The sequence below is a fragment of the Sapajus apella genome, unplaced genomic scaffold (assembly GCF_009761245.1).
Source record: "Sapajus apella isolate SASKATOON/1434 unplaced genomic scaffold, GSC_monkey_1.0 scaffold263, whole genome shotgun sequence".
NCBI classification, from domain to species: domain Eukaryota; kingdom Metazoa; phylum Chordata; class Mammalia; order Primates; family Cebidae; genus Sapajus; species Sapajus apella.
The window spans coordinates 208,932-234,312 of NW_022437203.1; the positions used below are offsets into that span (position 1 = coordinate 208,932).

Here is a 25,381-nt window from a genome sequence, read left to right on the forward strand (position 1 = left end):
ACAAACACAACACGACGCTCTTAAAAAAAAAAAAAAAAAAAAAAGATTAAAAAAATTTCCAAAATACATCAGCTTTCATGTAGACATTAATATTTACTATTTTTAAAAATTGTGTGCTAATTTCCCGCTCAGAAATTGCCTGTAAATAAATAAAACATAGTCCTCTCATGATAATCTTCTATACCAAGTAACTAAAAAGTACTACGTGTAAGATAGAAGCTTCAAATTGTTATGCGTCAGCACTATCTTTTTTTTTTTTTTTTTTAAATAGATGCAGTCTCTCTATGTTGCCCAGGCTGGCCTCAAACTCCTGGCCTCAGTCTCCCAAGTAGTTGGGACTATACAGATGCACACCACCATGCCTAGCTCACTATCTTTTTAAAAATTATCTTTTAGAATGCTGTAATTTTTCACATCAATGGCTGTTTTCTATACATTTTTTTCTTTTTTTTTTGCTACTAGAACACAACTATATTTTGAGTAACTCCACCATCAGCACAGTGAATATTTAACATATATAAAAGAATTCCACAAATTCTCACATGGATTACTTATACTTCAGTTTATCTGTTGAAAGTCCTAGGCTCAATTTCACATCACAGAATGTTTAGCACTAGAAACAATGTTAATATCATCATATAGCACAGCCTCTTACTCTGAAGCTGAAAACCAATGATTAGCAATTCTAACTCTGTGAAACTCATGTATTTCACAGACATTAAAAAAAAAAAATGCTCAATTAAAACCTTACCAACTTTGCATCTTATTTCCCTACAGTCCCTCATATCCTTATCTATACCAGTCTCAGAAGCATATGGATGGCACTGAACTTGTAGCAGGGTCTTTAGAAGACCTGGCAGCGGGTAATATGAATCAGTTAAAATAAATTACAATGCAAAATGCTTTTAAGGATTCTACATTTGCTTTGCATCTTCCAATTTTTTTTTCTTGTCTTTTTTTCTTTCTTTTTTTTTTTTTTTTTTTGAGACGGAGTCTTACTCTGTTGTCAGGCTGGAGTGCAGTGACGCAATCTTGACTCACTTGTAACCTCTACCTCCTGAGTTCAAGTGATTCTCCTGCCTCAGCCTCCCAAATAAATGGGACTGCAGGCACACACCACCACATCTGGCTAATTTTTTTGTATTTTTAGTAGAGACAGGGTTTCACCATGTTGGCCAGGATGGTCTCTATCTCTTGACCTTGTGATCTGCCCCCCTCGGCATCTGAAAGTGCTGGGATTACAGGCATGAGCTGCTGCGCCTGGCCCCAATTTTCTTATTTCTTTTGAGACAGAGTCTGGCTTTATTGGCAGGCTGGAGTGCAATGGCGCAATCTCAGCTCACTATAGCTCCACCTCCTGGGTTCAAGTGATTCTCATGCCTCAGCCTCCTGAGAAGCAGGGACTACAGGCGCCCACCACCACGCCCAGCTAATTTTTTGTATTTTTAGTAGAGATGGGGTTTCACCAAGTTGGCCAAGCTGGTCTAGAATTCCTGAGCTTAGGCAGTCAGCCCGCCTTGGCCTCCTAAGGTGCTAGGTGGTAGGTGTGAGCCACCGTACCCAGCCCATCTTCCAGTTTTCATGTCTCTTGGGTTATTAGGGTAATCATGATCATAGCAGCCAATATTTACTAAGGGCTTATTAACATGTTGGGCACTGTTCTTAGTGCTTTATTTATGTAACTTAATCTTCACAGCTACCTTGAAGATATCATCTCCATTTTACAGATCAGGACACAGAGGTACAGAAATGGTCACCCAGTTTGTAATTGGTAGAGCCAGGAAAACTCAAACAATCTGAGCTGGCCACAGTCAAACACCTAACAACTCTGCTATATGATTCATATAACCAGTATGTTTAGCTCTACTAAGAAAACTGATAAAAACTAAAGTTTTATATATAAAAAACTATGTGATTTTTAAAACATTATACAGTATTTATCAAAGTTTGACACAGTAATGTTTCAAATACATACAGTAACTTTTTTCATGTTCTCCATTTTCCAACTCAGCAAGAAGAATTAAAAAAAAATATTTTCCAATGTTTCCTAAAAATGACTGTCCGGAAGTTTCTGAAGTGCCACTTAGCAGGTTAAAAGAAAACAAAGTCAGATACTCACTGGCCAGACTGGAAATCCTTTTCATTCACAACTGCACAATTAGTTAAAGATAATTCATCTGTTGGACATCTTGCCGCTTGCATGCTCTGTAAGAATCAGTGATTAGGAAAATTAAATTAAGTCATGTTCTATTCCCTTAAAGAATGTTTTATGCCTTTCTATCCTCTCTTCTTTATCACTCTCATTGCTATAATGAACATTTACTGTTTTTGACTCCCAGCATCCCTTCCTCTGCAGTAAAAGCAAACCCTTCCTTTGGGAAACTGTTCCTTCCCCATTCCATGTGGTTTTGTGAGACTGCCAGTCACAGCACACATGCAACCACGTATACTCTATCCCACCCATAGGATTTTATGTATACTGGCGCTAGACGAAAGACATTCTTCCGCAAGCCACAGCACCACATGGAGGAAGACTTTCCACTCCAAAAGGGTAAAACTGTCACAGAGACACAGACAAGCTAATAAATAACCTGGGAACACAGACCTGGCAACCAAGGTAAAGTCCTTGAGACAAGTCCTGAATATTAGTATGAGCCGACGAATTTTTTTTTGCTCAAGCTTTTTTGAATTAGTTTTCCATGTCTTCCAAAGAAAAGAATCTTGACTAATAAAAATGCAATAAATTTGATAAATTTATGAATCAAATTTTATGTATATTATCAAAAGTATACTATGAAACTTTATGTATATTATGAAAAGTATATTATGAAAAAGTATAATTTTATAAGAGATCCCAGGTCGCTACGAACTGTATCTCCTATAGATTGAGAAAAACCATCTTCTAAATGTTTCTGAAGAGGTTCTAAGTAGTATGCTACCAAGATGATATTAAAAAACAAAACAAAAAAAGCTCACTTTGCCCCTATAAAATAAAAATGTTTAGCAACATGTTAGAATTCTTTCCAGCTTTTCCAGAAAAAAGAAAAAGAGACAAAACAAATCTTTCCTAATAAAGCATTTCAAAATTGGATATTTGGAAACATTTCCATTGCTAAGTGATTCTGCTGTTGAAAACAATATATATTACCTAAAAAATAAACAAAGAAACCAAAAACTCATATCTTCATGCTTTATAAGGTCAGAAACAGAATATTCTATAGCTTTTTAAAACATCTTCCAAGCGAAGGCTTACAGTGATTTTTTTGGAACCCATTTATTAGCACAATAGAAGTATATTTTGATTAATCTGTAAGAAAAACTAATAGATGGAAATTTACCAGCCACATTTCAATAAAGCATTTCCATAAATGATGAATAAGTCTGGGGAAAAAAGAATCTGATTTAGAAAGTACAGCCAAATTCCCTGATTTTGATCCAGGCTTTGATTGCCTTAAAGTATCAAAATAAACTGAATTTAGAAACAGCCCTCTGGCCAGCTATATTACATAATATTAAACCAAGCTTTTAAAGAATAATGATGTACCACTTTACTACTTTACTTTCTGTTTCATTTTGTTTTTTTGAGATGGAGTCTTGCTCTGTTGCCCAGGCTGGAGTGCAGTAGCACAATCTTGGATCATTGTAACCTCCACCACCTGGGTTCAAGCAATTCTCCTGCTTCAGCCTCCCACCTGTAGCTGGGATTACAGGTGTGTGCCACCATGCCCAGCTAAGTTTTGTACATTTTAGTACAGATGGGGTTTCACTATGTTGGTCAGGCTTGTTTCAAACTCCCGACATCAAGTGATCTACCTGCCTTGGCCTCCCAAAGTGCTGGGATTACAGGCATAAGCCACTGCACCTGGCCTACTTTCCGTATTTTCAGTAAAGTTAATACTATGAGAATATTATACATGTCAACTTTAGCTCATTCTTTTAATTTCTTTTTTGTTTTCATACATGTTCTACTGTGTATATACTTTGAGTACTATATATCATTTATAAATAAATATTGGCATATAATCAATATACGAGGGTACATAATCAAAACATTTTTTACTTATGAGATTCATGATCAAATGTTTGGAAATTACTCATTTAGCATGAGATGGATAAAGTCTAGGCCACAAGTCTGCTTTGTGAATGAGACCGCATTTATGTGTTCAATAAATGTTGAAAGCATTTTGCCCAAGGTCACAGCTTGATCAGCCATCTGACAAAAATGTACTGAACTTTTTCAGTTTCCCAGTTTCCCAGGGTCTTTTTCAACTGCAAGCTTCTTTCTTTTATATAACCTCTCCCACTAAACCCTGCTCTGTCCCTGGACAACTCCCACTCATTCTACAATTCTCCACTTAGACATTACTTTTTCTAGAAGGCATCCTAGACACCTGCCCCTTCCCACTAAACTGATAAAATAAACTTCAAATGGAAGCACTCAACTATATTTTTATTGTCTGTCTACATGTTTGCATTGCATATAAGATACTAAACCTCTCAAAGACTGAGACTGTATCTTGCTCACATCTGTCATTCCCAGAGTTAGTACAGGGCCTAGTACACAGTGAGTACTCACTAAACGTTTGTTGAACACAAAAATTTATAAATCAATACAAATCTGTCTCGATTGCAGAGTAAACATTCCAAAGAACATGTAACAAAGGACTGATCATCTCAAGGTTATTTAGAAAGTGATAACATTGAGCTAAAATGACCTAATAGCTCAAAATAGTTCACAGAACTATATAGCTAAAGTAAAAGAAATATGCAAAATAAGTTAATTTTCCACTTATAAACTTGTTTATTTGTCAAGTGTCCTTCAAAAGGAGTGAAAAAATCTGCAGAAGTCATCAGGCTGGCTAACCAAAACAGATGCTGTGAACAAAAGGTCTCCCTACTGGAATCCAGAAGCAAGGTAAGCCAAGCAGGGTATCTCATTTTTTTCAACAAAGTATAAGTCCCTATAAATAGTAGCTGTAGCTGTCTACTCACCACAGCAATGCCAAGGGAAAATTCCACAATTTTTCTAACACTGACCTTGCCCCTAGGAAACATAATGAAAGCCAACAACTATAGCCATGCAGCTAGTAAGAAATGAAAGTACAGGCCAGGCATCGTGGCTCACGCCTGTAATCTCAGCACTCTGGGAGGCTGAGGCAGGTGGATTACCTGAGCTCAGGAGTTCAAGACCAGTCTGGGCAACGTGGTGAAACCCTGTCTCTATTAAAATACAAAAAATTAGCCAGGCGTGGCAGTGTGCACCTGTAGTCCCAGCTACTCGGGAGGGTAAGGCAGGAGAATTACTTGAACCTGGGAGGCGAAGGTTGCAGTGAGCTAAGATCACATCACTGCACTCCAGCCTGGGCGACAGAGCAAGACTCTGTCTCAAAACAAAACTTGATAGGCAGTTTTATATGTTTAGTTGTGTTACTAGAACATTTAACCATCTGAAGGCTACAGAAATGTCTTCATCGTGACAACTTAAAATGTCAAAACTTATAAACTCATTGCTACTATAAAAGAATGAAAACTTCAACAAATCTTTAATGGAAACTCTAGTGAATTACATCATTACTCACTTGAAAGCCTTTACTGTGCAGAAAGATTATTTGCTTCTCTTCATCAAAGAAACTGGGGGGATTTAATCAGGACTCTTCTGTACAACACAGTACAGTTTTGGAATTTAAATAACATACTTTCGTCCAAAGGTCCACTTTCAAAACTGGATTAAAGTAGGCTTTACTATTTACTAAATAATTTAATAAGGCAAAATAAACAGAAAAATAAAGAGTGTGGCATCTGACCAGAAAAGCTCATTACCAAACAGCTGCCCCTACCTGGACTGTCACCCTTATGAATCCACTGGTTCTTCCTCTGTGGTGCTCTAGGCTTTGGTTTCATCTCTCCCACAGGAAAGGGAAGGACAGAAAACACGAACTTGCCCCAGGGCCAGCTCAGCTAACATGTGTCACAAACTATTCCTTGTTAGTGGATCTTTCCTGAAAAATAACATTTCTGAACTACACTGTTCAGTAACATAATAACTAGATGTATTTCACTATGAAAATTAATTACATTCAGTTCTTCAGTTCCACTAGCCCTACATTTCAAGAGCCATATGCGGCTAGTGGCTATCACTGCAGAAAGTTTGACTGGATAGTGTTGGCCTAGAATAATGCAAGAAAGGCCAGCGGTACTACTCATCTTCAGGCCTGGAGAATCCCTCTGCGCTACGCATTCTTATAGTAATAATTTATGTTGAAATTCGGAAGTCACATGGGACTAGAAGTGATGGGGTAGAAATAAACGTATATGTCCTATGGTTATCTCCTGAAGAGCATTTAGGGATATCCTTGACATTCTCTATCTCAAACCAATAATTGTTCACATAGATAAACCTCCAGCCTGGCATCCCTTAGAAGTTTAAAATTCCTTTACAAGTTTATATTGAAAAGAAAAACAATTCCCATTTTGGTCTTTTTGGGGGGAAAGCATGCAAAGAAAAATATTAAAGGCTGACAACATTCAATGTTGGCAAAGATGCAATGCAGTTTCTATAAAGTGAATGTGACCCAAGAAGTGCACCCCTAGGTTTTTAGTCAAAAGAAGTGAAAACATATCCACACAAAGTCTTGCACACAAATGTTCATAGCAGCTGTACTCATAATAGCCCAAAAAATGGAAACAACACGAATGTCTACCAAAAGATGAATGAATGAAGAAATTATGGAGAACCATACAATTAATGAATGTCACTCAAAAATTAAAAATAAACTAGTCCAGGAACAGTGGCTCATGCCTGTAATCCCAACATTTTGGGAGGCCGAGGCAGGAGGATCGCTTGAGCCCAGGAGTTCCAGACCAGCCTAGGCAACATGGTGAAACCCTGTCTCTACAAAAGATACAGAAATCAGCCAGGCATAATGGCACATGCTGACAGTCCTAGCTACTTGGGAGGCTGAGGCAGGGGGATTGCTTGAGCCCAGGTGTATGAGGCTGCAGTGAGCTATGATCATGCTACTGCCACCCATCTGGGCAACAAAGCAAGACTGTCTCTACAAAAAAAAATAAATAAATAAAAACTAAACTTAAAAAGATAATTAAACTTAAAAGAAACTAAACTTAAAAACACACTAAACTGTTAACAGCGGTTACCACCAAGGAGAAAGACAAGAAGACGTTGAGGGAAACACCTTTACTGTTTACGGTTCTGAACTGCTGGAACTGTTTTTACAATAAATAAATCTTGTCTCACAAAAATCATTTTAAATATAGAAAATATTTATGTACAATTTGTTCCCTACGCATTACTTTAACAGTGATGAATTAGGAGCAACCTAAAAGTCCTGTTTCAAAGTAGTGGTTCTGTAAGATACAACATACCCACACTGGATTAAATACCATATGGCCATCAACATCCTCATAACACACTAAGATAGGGTTCATATCACAGCACTATATATAGAAATTTTATTTTACAGCATTTATTATTATTTTGAGACAAGGTCTGGCTCTATCACCCAGGCACAGGCTGGAGTGCAATGGCGGCATCTCAGCATACTGTAACCTCCACCTCCCAGGCTCAGGCCATCCTCCCACCTCAGTCTCCCGAGCAGCTGAGGCTACAGGTGAGCCCCACCATGCCAGGCTAATTTTTGTGTTTTGTAGAGATGGGATTTCATCAGGTTGCCCAGGCTGGTCCTGAACTCCTGACCTCAAGTGATCCGCCTGCCTCAGCCTCCGCAAGTGCTAGGACTGCAAGTGTGAGCCACTGTGCCCAGTCTAGAGCATTATTTTTAAAAATTATAGCAAACCAACTAAATGGAAACACAGCAAAATGTGAAAAACAACTGTGACTGGATAATGAAACTATGGGTGATTTCCAGCTTTCCACACTGATTTTAAATCTCATATATGAAGTTCTCTGGTTCTATTTCTGGGTTGATTGTTCTACTTCATGAACGATTTGTCTGTTTTCTGTACTAGTACCACATTGTTTTAATTACCATATATGGCATATTTTGATGCCTAGTTTTGTCAGATTCAAGTATCAAAAAATTAATATTCTTAACCTCCCAGAAGCATCTTAGGACATGCATCTCAGATGTTTAAAGAAGCAGAAGGCTCCCTCCCCTGTTGGTTTTTCTTTTTGTTGTTGTTTGTTTGCTCTCTTTTTTTTTTGAGATGGAGTCTTGCTCTGTCACCCGGGCTGGAGTGAGAGCAGTGGCTCGATCTTGGCTCACTGTAACCTCTACCTCCTGGATTTAAGGAATTCTCCTGCCTCAGCCTCCTGAGCATCTAGGATTACAGGCACCTGCCGCCATGCCTGGCTAATTTTTGTATTTTTAGTTTGTAGTTTATGTTGTTAGTGTCACCATGCTGGCTAGGCTGGTCTTGAATTCCTGACCTCAAGTGATCTGCCCGCCTCAGCCTCCCAAAGTGCTGCGATTACAGGCATGGGCCACTGCACCCAGCTATCCTAACGCTTAGATCCCATCCTGCCCAATCTTTGCTCTCTTGCATCTTGGCACACTGCCCATAAGCCTCTCATGGGTCACTTGAAAAGCAAAAACCTCATAATTCTACTTTCTTTTAATTCTACTCTTTAATTATTTTAACTCATTTCCAACTAGCACCCTTTTCTCTCTTCTCTTCATTACCAAATCTCTCAAGTCTCCCTTCTTTGCCTTCCATATTCTCATTCTATGGCTATCTTTAATCATTCTTTGAAATCCTTTCCAGCAGCCACTTTACTGTAATTGCTATCTTCAAAATCACCAATAACTAACTGCCATTGACACCTCCTTCTCTGCAGCATTCACTTTTTCATTTGTTTCTCTTGCCGTCTTCCTCATCTGTTAATACCATCATTATCCTTTCAAGTCATTAAATTCAAGATTCCAGGGTCATTCTTCCCTTCATCGCCTATCCCCAGGATGCACACATAAACAATCGAGGGTCTAACTCTATTGCACTGTCACTTGGACGTGACCCCTCCCTTCCAGCCTCACAACCATAACGTAGTTCAGCCATATCATCTCTCCTAAAAAACTACAATAGTATAATTGATGTCCCTGGTTCTAACTTTTGTTCTCCTCCAATTCAGCCTTCCCTCTGCCACCAGACACGACCCGAAACCAAAAATATGATTCCTAGGTAATAAAGCCCAAACTCTTTAGCATGCCACTCACAGCCCCCTATGCAGCAAGATCCATCTTTATTTTTCTGCATCATCTACCTCAATACCCCACCCAGACCCCATGTACTTCACATTCCAAACTCCATTTCTTCACTCACACTATTCCTTTTGCCTGAATTCCCTATTTCAAACCCCTTCCACCTGTGAAAATCTTTCCCACCTTGCAAAGCCAAGTTTATGAAACTCCCTGGTTCCTAGTAAGATTGAATATCTCCTTTATTTGTGCTTCTTCAGCAGTCAGTACTACTTATTACAAGCTGCCTTATGCTAGACTTAAATACCATGTCTTCCTCACAAGATTCTAAGTTCTGATTCTCCTGCACTACTCAGGGAATATACAATAAATGTTAAATGAGTTCTCATGTCATTTTTGAGACATATTTCATATAACATAAAATTAGGCCATACGTGGTGGCTCATGCCTGTAATGCTAGCACTTTGGGAGGCCAACATGGGTGGATCACCTGAGGTCAGGGGTTCAAGACCAGCCTAGCCAACATGGCAATACCCTGTCTCTAATAAAAATACAAAAATTAGCCAGGCATGGTGGTGCATGCCTGTAACCCAAGCTACTCAGGAGGCTGAGCCAGGAGAATTGCTTGAACCTAGGAGTTGGAGGCTGCAGGGAGCTGAGATCATGCCACTGCACTCCGGTCTGGGGCAACACAGTGAGACTGTCTCCCCCTACCAAAAAAAAAAAAAATCATTTAAAGTGTATACTTGGGTGGTTTTTGGTTTTTGGAGGGTTTTGAGAGACAGGGACATGCTCTGTCACTCAGGCTGGAGCACAGTGGCACAATCATAGTCACTGTAACCTCAAATTCATAGGCTCAAGTGATCTTCCCACCTCAGCCTCCCAAGCACTAGGACTCCAGACACACATCACCATATCCAGATAATTAAAAAAAAAAAAAATTGTTTTGTAGAGACAAGGTCTTGCTGCATTGCCCAGGCTGGCCTTGAACTCCTGGTCTCAATCGATCTTCCTACCTTGGTCTCCCAAAGTGGGATTAGAGGCATGAGCCACTGCCCCCAGCCTTTGAGTGGTTTTTAGTATATTCACTATGCTGCACAACCACAACCACTATCTAATTCCAGAACAATCCCATAATCCCAAAAAGAAACTCTGTAGCTACTAGCAGTTAGTCTAAATTCATCCCTTCTTTCATTCCTTCTCAACCACTAATCTACTTTCTATCTCTATGAATTTGCTTATTGTGGACATTTCATGCAAATAGAATCATGTAATTTGTCATCTTTGTGACTGGATTTTCACTTAGCATAATGTTTTCAAGGTTCATGCTGTAGCATGTAACAATCTTTCTTTCTTTTTTTTTTTGAGACAGAATCTCACTCTGTCACCACGGCTTAAGTGCAATTGCTCCATCTCGGCTCACTGCAGCCTTTGCCTCCCAGGTTCAAGTGATTCTTCTGCCTCAACCTCCTGAGTAGCTGAGACTATAGGCATGTGCTACCACGCCCAGCTAATTTTTGTATTTTTAGTAGAGACAGGGTTTCACCATATTGGCATGATGGTCTCAATCTCCTGACCTCATGATCCACTGGCTTCAGCCTTCCAAAGTGCTGGAATTACAGGCATAAGCCACCATGCCCAGCCAGTATTTCATTCTTTTTATTTATTTATTTAGAGACTGGGTCTATGTTGCCCAGGCTATTTATTTATTTATTTTGAGACTGGGTCTCTCTATGTTGCCCAGGCTATCTATCTATCTATCTATCTATCTATCTATCTATCTATTTATTTGAGACTGGGTCTATGTTGCCCAGGCTGGTCTTGAACTCCTGGCCTCAAGCAATCCTCCCATCATAGCCTCCTAAAGCAATGGGATTACAGTTTCGAGGTACTCCACCTGGCTTCATTCCTTTTTATGGCTGGATAAGATTTCATTGTATGGATATACCACATTTTGTTTATCATTTCATCAGCTGATGAACATTTGGGTTGCTTCCACTTTTTGGCTACTATGAATAATGCTACAACAAGTTAATCTATGAACATATGTTTTCAATTCTCTTGGGTCTACATCCAGGAGAATTGCTGAGTCTTTGCATATTTAGTTTTTTGAGGAGCTGTAAAACTTTTACACAGTAGCTGCATCATTTTACATTCCCATCAGCAATGAGGGTGCCAATTTCTCTACTTCCTTACCAAAACTTGTTATTGTGTTTAAAAAAATAAAAATGTATGGTCATCCTAGAGGGTGTAAAGTGTTATCTCTCGTTGTGGTTTTGATTTGTAATTCCCCATGGACTATGATGTTGAGCATCCTGTCATGTGCTTATAGGTCATTTGTACATCTTCTGTGGAGAAATGTGTTCAAATGCTTTGCCAAGTTTTAAATTGCATTGTCTTACCTTTGATGAGTTGAAAGGGTTCTTTGCATATTCTGGATATAAACAATATATATAGAATATGTATACTTATCAGAGATATATTTTGCAAATATTTTCCCCTATTCTGTGAGTTGTTTTCATTCTATCGCGTCCTTTGATGCATGAAAGTTTTTAACTTTAATGAGGTCCAGTTTATTTACTTTTTTCTTTGACTGCTTATGCTTTTGTGGTATATCTTTAAAAATCACCATCACCATTTAATCCAAGTTCATATGGATTTTCACCTATGTTTCCTTCTAAAAACTTAACAGGTTTAGGTCTTTGATCCATTCTGAGTCAATTTTTATATGTGGTATGAGGTAGGGATCCAAATTCATTTTTTTACATGTAGATATTGTTGCCCCAACAACATTTGTTGAAAAGATTATTCTTTCCCCAGTTAATGATCTTGGAACCCTGGCCAAAATCAATTGACCATAAATGTATGGGTTTATTTCTGAACTCAAAATTGTATTCCATTGATTTATATGACTCTCCTTATGCCAGTGACATGCCATCTTGTTTACTGTAGTTTTGTAGTAAGTTTTGAAATCAGGAAGTATGAGTCCTATAATTTTGTTATTTTTCAAGATTATTTTGGCAAATATGGCTCTGCAATTCCATAAGAATTGTAAGATCAGGTTGTCCATTCCTGGGAAAAAGACAGTTGAACTGTAACAGGGATTGCCTTAAATTTGTAGATAAATCTAGGTAGCACTGCTGTCTTAACAATATTAAGTCTTCCAAGCCATGAACACAGGACATCTTTCATTTTATTTAGATCTCTAATTTCTTTCAACATGTTTTCAGTGTTTTAGAGTAAAAGTCTTACACTTCTTTGGTTAACTTTATTCATAAGTATTTTATTCCTTCTGATGTTATTATAAATAGAATTTTTTATATTTCAGAGTATCCATAGTTAGTATACAGGAATGCAACTGATTTTTAGATAATAATCTTGTATCTGGCAACTTTGCTGAACTTATTAGTTCCTCTATTTTTTTAGTAAATTCTTTAGGATTTTTTACATATAAGATCATGTCATCTGTAAATAGTTTTATTTCTTTCTGATATAAATGCCTTTTCTTTTTCTTGCTTAACTGTCCCACCTAGAACCGCGAACAGAGTGTTGAATAGGAGTGGTGAGAGCATCTTTGTCTCGTTTCTGATCTTAAGGGGGAAAGCTTTTAGTCTTCAACCATTAAGTATGATGTTAGCTGTGAGTTTTTCTGTTAGTTGGATTTTGTTAAACTGAATTTTGACAGTGCCAACTCAAAAGGTTGCTCTGAGAATCTAATAAGGAAAGATCTGTGAAAGTGTTTTCAAAACTGTAAAATACTGTCTAATTTCAAGATCTTCTTATTCAGTGACCTGGTACTCTTACTCTGAAAAGTTTCAGAGTAGTTAAATGAATCAAAATGCTTCTGAAGTGTTTTTAATTCCCAACATTCTGACAAAGCTTTTGCACATAGGTTGTTTAGAAAGGGAAAGAAAAAGGGAAAAATCTTTGGAGAAGGAATCAGAACAAAGATCCAAGGCCTAGAGCCTCTCCCCTGTTCCAACAAGGGAATGCCAGCCTAGTAAGATGCAGGATGTTCAGGAAAACAGAAAGGAGAAATGCAAAAACGGGCAAGAGGTAACATGGTACAGAGGAACAAACATGGGATTTAATGGAAAAAGACAACTGAGATTCCAGTTGTTTAGAAACAACTGAAGAAAACAGTGAGGCTGGGTATGGTGCCTTTAACCTATAATCTTAACACTTTGGGAGGATAAGGAGGGAGAATCGCTTGAGGCAAGGAGTTCAAGTCCAACCTGGGCAACATAGTGAGACCCAAACTCTACAAAAGAGATGGGGGTGGAGAGGAGGGAGGGAGAAAAGAAAATTTGCCTGGGTTGGTGGCACAAACCAGTAGTCCTAGTTATTCAGGGGCTGAGATGAGAGGTTTGAGCCCAGAAGGTCAAGGCTACAGTGAGCCTTGATCATGCCAATGCACTTAAGCCTGGGTGACAAAGTGATAAAAAAAAAGAAAAAAAAGAAAAAGAAAACAGAAACAGTGAGACACCTGAGACTATTAGAAGGTCTAGTAAACTGCACATCTTCAATGCTGCATGATCTACTGACTTACATCCATAAGGCCACAGTATACTTATCTAAATTGTTGATGCTACTTTAGTCAGTATAATACAGCATGTTAATAATTTATGATGTGTCCTTAGCATTGAGAGGTTTCTCATTTAATAAATTCAGCTTCCTAATAAATATAAACACAATAAAATAGTATTTACATATTTTATTATTTAGAAATAACTGAGTAGAAACAATATTTACAAATAATTGATTCAAAAATTGGCTGTTGGAAAGCAAAAAGAAATAACTAGCTGAGTTTTTTTTCCATAGAACAACTATTTAATAAATATCTATAATGTCCCAGGCACTGTACTAGGTGCAGGAGATGCTCAAATTAACAAAGCGGTGAATACTTTTTATATTTTTGAACACTGAACAGGAATAAAATATGTATAAAATATAGATAATACATAAAACATCATAAACCTACTACCCAGTTTAAGAACATTATTTAAGTTTTCACTGAAGAAAAACATAAATACAGAAAAGTGCATACATTGAATGTGTTTGGCTCAATGAATTTCTACAAACTGAACACACCCAGAGTAACCAACACCAAGAGGACATTACCAGCATCACATACTGCCAGCTCCTAGTCACTATCCGTCTACTCTCAACCACAGATAATCACTATCTTAATTTCTGTCATCAGAGACAGAAATCATGAATAGAAATATATTCACTCCTCCTACCCCCAGGAGTGTAAATGCTGGGTCATGGGCATCATGCACATGCTCAGTTTTAGGGAATTCTGCTAGTTTTCCAAAGAGGTTGTGCTCATGCATTTTCATCAGTTCCAGCTGCTGCACATCCTCACCACCACTTAGAATTGTCATGACAGGCTAGGTGTGGGGGCTCAAGCCTGAAATACCAGCACTTTCAGAGGCCAAGGTGGGTGGATCACCTGAGGTCAGGAATTTGAGACCAGCCTGGCCAACGTGGCAAAACCCCATCTCTACTAAAATATCAAAATTAGCTGGGCATGGTGGCAGATGCCCGTAATCTCTACTCGGGAGGCTGGGACAGAGGCTGTAGTGAGCTGGGATCGTGCCACTACACTCCAGCCTGCATGAAAGAGCAAGACTCAGTCTCAAAAAAAAAAAAAAAAAAAGACAAAACCCCAGAATTGTCATGACAATGTGTTCTTAATTTAACTTTCTGGTGGGTATATAGTAATATTTCCGTGAGGTTTTAACTTGTATTTCTCTGATGACTAATGAGGTTGAGCATTTAACATGTTACAGATGCATTCTTTCTGAAATGCCTGTTTGAATCCTTTGTTCATTTTCCTATTAGCTTTCTGTCCTTTCTCTTTATTCTTGATTTGTAGTTCTTTACATATTTCAGATACAAGTCCCTGAATAATACATGTAATTCAAATACTTTCTCCCACTCTCTTCTTTCTCTCTCAATGGTGTCTACTATGGAGTGAAATGTACACCCCTCCCCCACTGCCCCCCACCAAAATTCATTAGTTGAGGCACTTCCCCCACCCCAACTATTTTGGAGATAGGGACTTTAGGAGATAATTAAGGTTAAATGAGGTCATAAGCATAGGGCCCTAATCTGACAGGACTGCGGCCTTGTAAGAAAAGGAAGAGAGGGAGAGGAAGGGGGGGGGGAAGGGGGAGGAGGGGGGGATATCTTGCCGTCTCTCTGCCACACAGACACACCACAAGAAGGCTGTGTGCAAGCCAGGAAGACAGTGCTCACCAAAACCCAGTCATACTGGCACCCTGGTCTCAAATTTCCAGTTTCCAGAACTGTGAGAAAACAAATTTCTCTTGTTTAAGCCACCAAGTCCATAGTATTGCGTTATGATAGCCTGAGAAGACAGTGTCTTTTGATGAAATCCAATTAATCAAATTTTTCCTTTGTATTTAGTGCTTTTTGTATTCTGTTTAAGAAGTCTTCAACAGAAAGAAAAATTGTCTCCAATTTTTCTGCCATTTTTCTGTCATTAATTTCTAACTTGCCTGCATTGTGGTCAGATATTATACAGAGATCTGCACCTTGGATGTGGTGTTCAATACTCAATTATTAATATTGTTAATAATATTAAGTCTTCTAAATTAATGCAGTGCAAAAGTACTTTCTGTGCTGTCCAATACAGCAGTCATTGGCCACGTCACTAGTAAGCACTTGAAAAGCAGCTACTGCAACCAAGAAACTGCTTTTTAATTTAATTTACTTTAATTTACAGCTGTAATTGTTTTATCTTTTTAATTTATCAATTACTGAGAGAGTTTTGAAACTCCCCACCATGGGAGATTTGTCTATTTCATCTTATAATTTTGTCATTTTGTCCTTTGTATATTGAGGCAATTATTAGGTTCATACAAGTTTGGAATTTTTTTTTTTTTTTTTTTTTTTTTTTGAGACGGAGTTTCGCTCTTATTACCCAGGCTGGAGTGCAATGGCGCGATCTCAGCTCACCGCAACCTCCGTCTCCTGGGTTCAGGCAATTCTCCTGCCTCAGCCTCCTGAGTAGCTGGGATTACAGGCACGTGCCACCATGCCCAGCTAATTTTTTGTATTTTTAGTAGAGACGGGGTTTCACCATGTTGACCAGGATGGTCTCGATCTCTTGACCTCGTGATCCACCCGCCTCGGCCTCCCAAAGTGCTGGGATTACAGGCTTGAGCCACCGCGCCCGGCAAGTTTGGAATTGTTTTAACCTTTATGGATAAATAAACCTTTTCTCATTGTTGAGGATCTATCTTTAGTTATCATTTTTGTTTGAAAGCTCATATTGTCTGTGACTAACACAGTTTATCTCCCTTTTGGTCAGAATTTTCCTGATAGACTTTTTCCATCCTTTTGCTTTCTATCTTTCTACATTCATATGTATGGGCTATCTCTCTTGAAAATTATAGCTGAAAAAAATGAACAAATAAAAATTAAAAAAAGAAAATTATAGCTGAATTATGCTTATTATTATTATTATTATTATTTAGAGATGGAGTCTCACTTTGTTCCCCAGGCTGGAGTGCAGTGGCATGATCTTGGCTCACTGCAACCTCCACCTCCTGGGTTCAAGTGATTCTCCTGCTTCAGCCTCCCAAGTAGCTGGCATTACAGGTGTACACTATCACACCACGATAATTTTTGTATTTTTAGTAGAGGCAGGGTTTCACCATGTCGGCCAGGCTAGTCTCAAACTCCTGATCTCAGATGATTCACCCACCTCAGCCTCTTAAAGTGCTGGGATTACAGGTGTGAGCCACTGCACCCAGCCTGCTTGCTTTTAAATAATCCAATATGACATTCTTTGTCTGAATGAAGCATTCAGTCCACATATATTTGATTTGATTTCTATATTTTATTTTCACTTCATCTTTATCTGACCTTTTCTGTTTTTCACTTCTTTCTTGCCTTTTAAAAATTATTTTTCGGCTATAAATTATTCCTATTTCTATTATTTTAGTAGTCACTCTGAAAATACTAATACACATACCTATCAAAATCCAAAGTTAATTTAACAGCTTTACCTTTCTCTTCAACAGTATAAAGATCATAAAATACTTTAATCACTTTTGATTTAGACGCTGTTGTCATTTAGTTCTATTTTAAAAATTTCTACATATATCGTTTTATAAAGCCAACATTTATTTCAATATATCCACAGATTTACCATTATCTTTACTCTCCAATCCTTCCTAAATCTCAGACCTTACATAAGTGGTCACTTTTTTCTTTTTTTTTTTAGCCTTCAAGAAATTGATCCAAATTTCCACTAGTAGGAAAGGTTTGATGGTTACAATGTTCAGTGTTTGTTTTAAAGTGTCTGATTTTGCCCCCATTCTTCACAAGATATACAATTCTTGGTTGACAATTATTTTCTCTATATGCATATGGAAAATATTATTCCCTGTCTTATGGCTTTCACTATCATCGTCAGGAAATTAGCTGACAGCCCGAATATCTATTGAAGGTAATATCTTTTTTCTCTGACAGCTTTTAAGACTTCTCTATGATATTATGTAGTTTCTTTTAAAAATGTTTAGGTGTGAATTTCTTTTCTTTTTACTCTTTCTGGGATTTTTTCACTTCCTAAATTTGTGGGTTACTTTTCATCAGTTCTCTGTTATTATCTCTTCAAATATTGCCTTTGCCTCATTCTTTTCCATGCCCTTGCTCCCCTACTCCTGGAATTCTGACTAGACTGAACCTTCTTACTCTGCCCTCTGTATTCTCTTAACTCTTTTTTTACTTTTAATTTTCTTGCCTCTATACTGCACTGAATAATTTTTTCAGATCCACTTTACTAAATCTCTCTTTAGCTATGTCTAATCTGTTATTAAATTTGTATACTTGCTCCTATTTAAAATTTTCTTTTCTACAAGCATATTAAATATGTGTATTTATAATCTGTGTCTGCTAACTCCAATATGTGAAGTCTTTTCAGGTTTTTATTCTGCTTTTTATTGTTTCTGCTTGGTCTCATTCATTGGGTCATATTTCTTTCTGCATTTTGTGAATGTGAGTTCATATTTCTTACAGCTTTATGTTTAGGAATTTTCTAAATCCTAAAATCAAGATGAGTTCTCCCTAGAAGCTTTGTGTTTGCTGCTTTTTAGGCATTCTTAGGCAATTTAAGGCATCGTCACTCTTGCACCACTTTTATATTTAATTATTGGCTTAAGATTTTCATACCAAACAGGTAATATAAAATCAGGATTCAAACCTGCATGAATGCCAGCTTGCGGGTAAACCTCAGGGAATTTCTGTACCATTCCCATCACCACCAAAGTCTGAGGCATGAAATGTTCCTTGCCGATCCTTGGACAAGGGAAGTTACTACTAGTTCTCACTTATGATGTTTGGCCCCTTAGAGTACTATCTTTACCAGGAGAGATGAGACCTTCTACCAGAAAACTACCAACTTTTATCTTCTGTTCTCTGAGCTTCTTGAAGCACAAGCACAAGTTAACTAGGTTTTTAAATAAGGTTTTTCTTTAAAAAAATATTTTATCTGCCAGGAATGGTCACTCACACCTGTAATCCCAGCACTTTGAGAGGCCTAAGTAAAAGAACTGCTTGAGCCCAGGAGTTTGAGACCAGCCTGGGCAACATGGCAAGAACTCCACAAAAAATTAAAAAAAAAAAAAAAGTTGGACATGGTGGTGTGCACCCATGGTCCCAGCTACTCAGGAGGATGAGGTGGAAGGATTGCTTCAGCCCAACAGGTTGAGGTTGCAGTCAGCCATGTTCATACCTCTGCACTCCAGCCTGTGTAACAGAGCAAGACCCTGTCCCCCACTCAAAAAAAAAAAAAAAAAAAATTAGAATTTTAAATTGTTTATTTGGGAAGGTCAGTCAGGGTACCTACTCCACTACACTGCAGGAAAATGGCTATGCTTTCTACTTAAAGGCCTGAAAATTGGATATAGATTAAGGTATTAATGGGAAGAAGATGATAACCTTGAAACCTATCAATAACAAGGTTGAGTATACATTTGGAAAGAAATCTGGAAAAAATATCTTCAACAATTTTTAAGGAACTAATTTGGAAAGCTCAAAATACTAAGTGAATGCTTCTCAACTTTAACATATGTCAGAATCACCTGGAGAATTTATTGAAAGAATGCTAAGCCCTATCCTCAGGGTTTCTAAATTAGTCAACCTGAAGTGGGAACCGAGATTTTGCTTTTCTAACAAGTTCTCAGATAATTCTAATTTGCTGTTCTCAGAACCCACTATCAGAATCACTGTACTAAGAGAAATAAAATTCATAAAAACAGGAACACTGACGGTTTCATTTCATTACCTTCTACAAAAGAAGAGAAGAAATGTGTGGAAATGAGGTTTCAATAACACTCTTGGCCCATCTCATCATTTAACATAATTAAGTTAATTTGGCGATTGATAAGTACTAAATTTATTGAAAGGCTACGTATAAAAAAGTTATCAGACTCAACAGCTGCAGGTGAAGAAAAAGGACTGGAGTGCCGGAGCTATTTAAGGCTAGCTCTACAATACTAATGATTTAAATAATAGAATATAAACAACATTATTTAAAGTATTCAATAGCTTGGCAGAGAATATAATATCAAAATACAAACTACAGACGTTGCCAGAAGTGATTTACTAAGATGTTCAGAAACAAATGTCTTGTTCAATCATTCAAGAATCATAATATCCCCATGCCATGCTCTATTCTCAGCAATGGGAACTGTCTGCTACCATCTCACAAAATTCTATCATTACTTTTCTTTAGGAGAAAAACAAGATAATTAAATTAAAAAATTTAACACAGAGGTTCACTGGAAGACTCAGAATTAGTGATAATTGCTAGTTTCACTGCTTGTCAAACCACCTACAAAAATGTGCATTTATCAGCACATAACACTAAAAACACTACAATTTTTTTTAAACCCAACAATGAAGCCCTAAAAGTCTTTATCATGTGGTGATTTTAAAAATAAATAAATCTTGCATTTCAAAAATGACTTATTTTTTATCTGTAATTAACAATTTTTCCTTTTCCTCCTCCACCAAAGATCTATATGGCTAGTGCAAATCCATCAGACGTTAGCACTTCATTCCAAATTTAGCAAAAGACCAAAATACCTTGCATTACTCATAAACAGCTGATGCTAATTTATTTGGTTTCAAATCTATAGAGCACAAGTTGTGAGAAATTAACTTTCAGCTTAAAGTCATAGAAAAGGAGATCCTTAAAGTTATTCAGCTGAATTTTACTGAAGTGCTCTTTGTGTCTGCCCTTATAAAATATAAGAAGAAAAATGTAGGTCAAAATCAATAGTGGTAGGTTAAATTTTTTTTTTTTTTTTTAGGAACAGTCTCACTCTGTTGCCCAGGCTGAAGTGCAATGGCACAATCTTACTTCACTGCAGCCTCCACCTCTTGGATTCAAGCTGATTCTTGTGCCTCAGCCTCCTAGTAGCAGGGATTACAGGCCTGTGCTACCATGTCAGCTGATTTTTGTATTTTTAGTAGAGATGGGGTTTTGCCATGTTGTCCATGCGGGCCTTGAACTCCTGGCTTCAGGTGGTGTTGCCTCAGCCTCCCAAAGTGCTGGGACAGTGTGCCAGGCCAAAGTATCCTTTTTTTTTTTTTTTAAGAAGATGCTTTATAAAAAGCATCCTTTTTTTTTTTTTTTTAAGAGGATGCCTTTTTAAAGGTATCCTTTTTTAAAGAGGATACCTTTTAAAAAGTGTCCTTTTTTAAAGAGGATACTTTTTTAAAAGTATCCTTTTTTAAGAGGATGCTTTTTAAAAAGTATCCTCTTTTAAACAACTTAAGTTGTTTAAGAATTCCCAGAATTCATATGGAAAAGTTGTTCCCAGAATTCATATGGAAAACAGCCAAGAAATGCCAAATTAAGAAAGGTAATGAAGGGGTGCCCTATGAAATAGCAAGAACAATTTTAAAGCTACAGCAATTAATACAGTGTTATTGATGCACACATGGACAAACAGAATTATGAAACAGAACAGAGAAGACACTCAGACCCACATGTACATGGGAACTGGTGATACTACAGAGATAGCATTGCAAATCAGTAGAGGAGAAAGATGGACTCAATAAATTATAAAGAGACAACTGGTTATATATATGGAAAAGATAAAAATTAGTTCATAATTTACACCAAACACAAAAATAAATTCCTGATGAATAACCAAAATGTGCAAAGCAAAATTTTAAAACTTTTATAAGAAAATGATTTCAGAGTGGGTAAAGATTTCATAAAAGCACAAATCATCAAGGTAAAAAAATGGATAATTACAACTATAAAATTTAAACCTAAAACTCTATAAACAACATGAAAAGACCATCACTGTCTGGGAGAAGCTATTTACAACAAAGGATTAGAATCCAAAGCATAACCTACCCCCCAAAAAAGGGAAAATTCTATCCAGCAAGAAAAATACAAAGCCCAACAGAAAAAATGAGCAAATATACAAAGGTAATTCACAGAAGGGGAAATCCCAACGACCAATTTGAAAATGCTTGATCTCACTAGTAATGAGGAAAACATGTAAACTTAAACAATAGTTTTACACTTATATTGTAAAAATTAAAATGTCAGCAATATTAAGTGTTGGAGAGGATATAAATAGCAGGTACTCATATACTGTTAGTGAGAGTATAAGCTGACATAACTAGGTAAAGATGAGTACGACCTATCACTCAGCAATTCTACCTCTGGACATATATGCCAACTCTTACATACATATGCATGGAGGCATATACGGTCATGTGTTGCTTAATGACAGGGATATATTCTGAGAAACGTGTCACTAAGTGATTTCATTGTTATGTGAATGTCATAGCGTATTTACACAAATCTAGATGGTATAGCCTATTGCTCCTAGACTACAAACTTGTACAGCATGTTACAGCACCAAATGCTGTAGGCAACTGTATCATAATGGTAAGTAATTGTGTATTGAAACATATGTAAGGTAGAGTAAATATAATCTTACGGGATAACATTCCTATCTGCAGTCCATCACTGACCAAAATATCGTTAATGTGGGAATGGCACTTGACTAAAATAATGTACACTCCAGGAAAAATAAAAGTGGAAACTGCCTAAATGTCCTTTAATAAGAAAACAGATAATTGTGGTATAGTCACAAAATAGAATACTACAGAGTAGCTAATCAAAATTAATTGGCTCACTATATATCAACAGAACTAAATTTCAAAACTATTTTAAGTGAAAAATGCAGGTTGCAGAAGGAAAGATGTAGCATAAAACCATTATATACATTTTAAAGACACACAAGGCAATATATTGTTTATGAGCATAAACATACATAGATATAGACAGAATCTATACCAACTTCAGGACAGTGGTTACTTCTGGGAAAGGCCAGTGGACTCTGCCAGGTGTGGTGGGTCCCACCCATAACCACAGCTACTCAGGAGGCTGAGATGGGAGGATCAGTTGAGGCCAGGAGTTGACACTAGCCTGAGCAACACAGCAAGACCCTATCTCTAAAAACAATTTAAAAAACTTAGCCAGGTGTGGCAGCACATTTCTGCTAGTCCAAGCTACTCCGGAGGCTGAGGCAGGAAGACTGCTTGAGCCCAGGAGTGTGAAGCTGCAGTGAACTATGACTGAGCCACTGCACTCCAGCCCGGGCCACCGAGTGAGACTAAGTCTAAAAAAATTAAAAATAAAAAAATAAAAAGGTGGCAATACAAAGGAGATTCAATTGGATCTGTAATGTTCTATTTTTAAAAAGATAAATATCTGAAGCAGATATTATAATATGTTAACATTTCTTAAACCTGAGTGGTAATCACATGAATATATGTTATTCACTGTACTTTTCATCATGTTTGAAATCTCTTAAAGTGTGCAAGAGTTAGGCCAGGTGTGGTGAATCATGCCCGTAATCCCAGCACTTCGGGAGGCTGAGGTGGGTAGATCACGTGGTCAGGAGACCCAGACCATCTGGCAAACATGGTGAAACCCCGTCTCTACTAAAAATACGAAAATTAGCCGGGCATGGTGGCACGCGCCTGTAGTCCCAGCTACTCGAGAGGCTGAGGCAGGAGCATAGCTTGAACCGAGGAGGCGGCAGGTTGAAGTGAGCCGAGATCACCACCACTGCACTCCAGTCTGGGCAACAGAGCAAGACTCTGTCTTAAAAAAAAAAAAAAAAAACCTGCATGAATTATACTCATTCAAAACTACAGGGCTTCCAGAAACAGTTACATCTACACAAGGAATATTTAGTTTTCACTATTAAAAAAAATAAGTTGGAAATTAGGAGTTTAAATCACTAGGAAACTGAAGTCAGTATAAAGTAGCTCTCAGAGCTCCATTAAGGATATCAGTATCAAAATATAAAACCGTATGTCACTGAGAGATTTTCATTTAAAATACCACAGCCAGTGTATAGATGCTTTAAAAAGCATTACAGCAAGTGCTTAGCGTATTGCCCAATGCAGGTATTTGCAAAGGTTCACTCTTCTGCCAATTCCAGAATTTTCAATGATAAGATAATATACATTATCTTATACTTTTGCACAACTTAAATATTTGAAAAAAGAATAACTCCATCCTATACATAAATTCCTCCGGGTTTCAGAAAAAAGCAGCTATCTAATGGTCCTTTAAATAATTGTTTTGTTTCCTAAATTTCATTGCATTTGAAGATACTTCTAAAAAATATCTACTAAAAAGTGATATACAAAACCAGTAACTACTGCATATAAGACTGCAGAAAGTTGATATGCTTTGGACAAACTTTGATTTACAAAATGGACTACTAAACACCTTACAGCATTTGTTTTGATTTGTGGTACTGCACATGAGCGACCCCAATTTACAGCTTGAGTTCCAAAGTTTCATCTGAAAGTTTATTTGGTAATGATGTCATTCACCCACAAAATGTTATAAATCGCCAGATTTCTAAACAAAGCCTACAAAAGCTTCTGATATTGATACTGACACTGAATATTCTGGCCTTCCCTAGTCAAAACACTGGATTTGATAAATTTTACCTCTGGAATATTTCCATACCCCTTTCAACTCCTAAGCAAGTTCTCCTATTTCACATTATTTTCCTCACATCTCTGCACAACAGATTACCTTGACTAGGTTTAAGGACTTACGAAGAAAGAGATCTACTGGTTTTATTTGCATTAAAGTATGTATATTTTCAGAAAGGGACTGCTGACTCTCCAGTAAGTAAGATTTCTGGCAATTTTAAAAGATGAGCATACAAAACAGTTCAGACACTGTGGAAAACTATTCTCTTTTTCTTTTCCAGTAGTGGGAAGGTAGTGGTATCTTCTGATGACCTAGAAACTACATACTGAATAACATCACATGTTTTATTCTTCAGCCAATTTCCCAGATACACTAAATATGGTGCTTCGTTGGTCAAAGGAAGCAGACAAGACAAACAAGTTACGAATGCTATCAACAGCAACAATCAGTAACAAAAAACATCCTTCAATTACATGGCAAATATAAATCCCATTTACAAGATGATGTCAGAATATCAAAATTAACCAAACTAAAAGTAGTAAGAATTCAAAATAAACTGTCTCCCACAAAAAGGAAATATAAAACCCATTAAGAGTATTGCAACAGCTGGGCATGGTGGCTCACACCTGTAATCCCAGCAGTTTGGGAGGCTGAGGCACGTGGATCACTTGAGGTCAGGAGTTCAAGACCAGCCTGGCCAACATGGTGAAACCCCATCTCTACTAAAAATAGAAAAATTAGCCGGGTGTGGCAGCCTCTAGGGAGGCTGAGACAGGTGAATTTCTTGAACCCAGTGGGTGGAAGTTGCAGTGAGCCAAGATTGCACCACTGTACTCCAGCCTGGGCAACAGAGCAAGACTTTGTCTCAAAAAAAAAAGAGTACTGCAACAGGCTGGGCACAGTGGCTCACGCCTGTAATCCCAGAACTTTGGAAGGCCAAGGCAGGTGAATCACCCAAGGTCAGGAGTTCAAGATCAGCCTGACCAACATGGTCAAACCCCGTCTCTACTAAACACAAAATTTAGCCGGGAGTGGTGGCATGTGCCCATAATCCCAGCTACTTGGAAGGCTGAGACAGAAGAATCACTTGAACCTGGCAGGCGGAGGATGCAGTGAGCCAAGATCACGCCATGGCACTCCAGCCTGGGCAACAAGAGTGAAACTCCATCTCAAAAAAAAA

The 25,381-nt window shown here is 37.6% G+C and overlaps 1 protein-coding gene across 1 annotated transcript in view; it reads right to left on the reverse strand.

Annotated features, from left to right (window-relative positions):
- Nucleotides 1-25,381, reverse strand: part of NSF (N-ethylmaleimide sensitive factor, vesicle fusing ATPase) — a 163,210-nt gene that overhangs the window by 130,717 nt on the left and 7,112 nt on the right. The window contains exon 2 of the mRNA XM_032271910.1: nucleotides 2,120-2,205. Coding sequence (XP_032127801.1) covers nucleotides 2,120-2,205 — 86 coding nt within the window. The remainder of the gene's footprint in view (nucleotides 1-2,119; nucleotides 2,206-25,381) is intronic.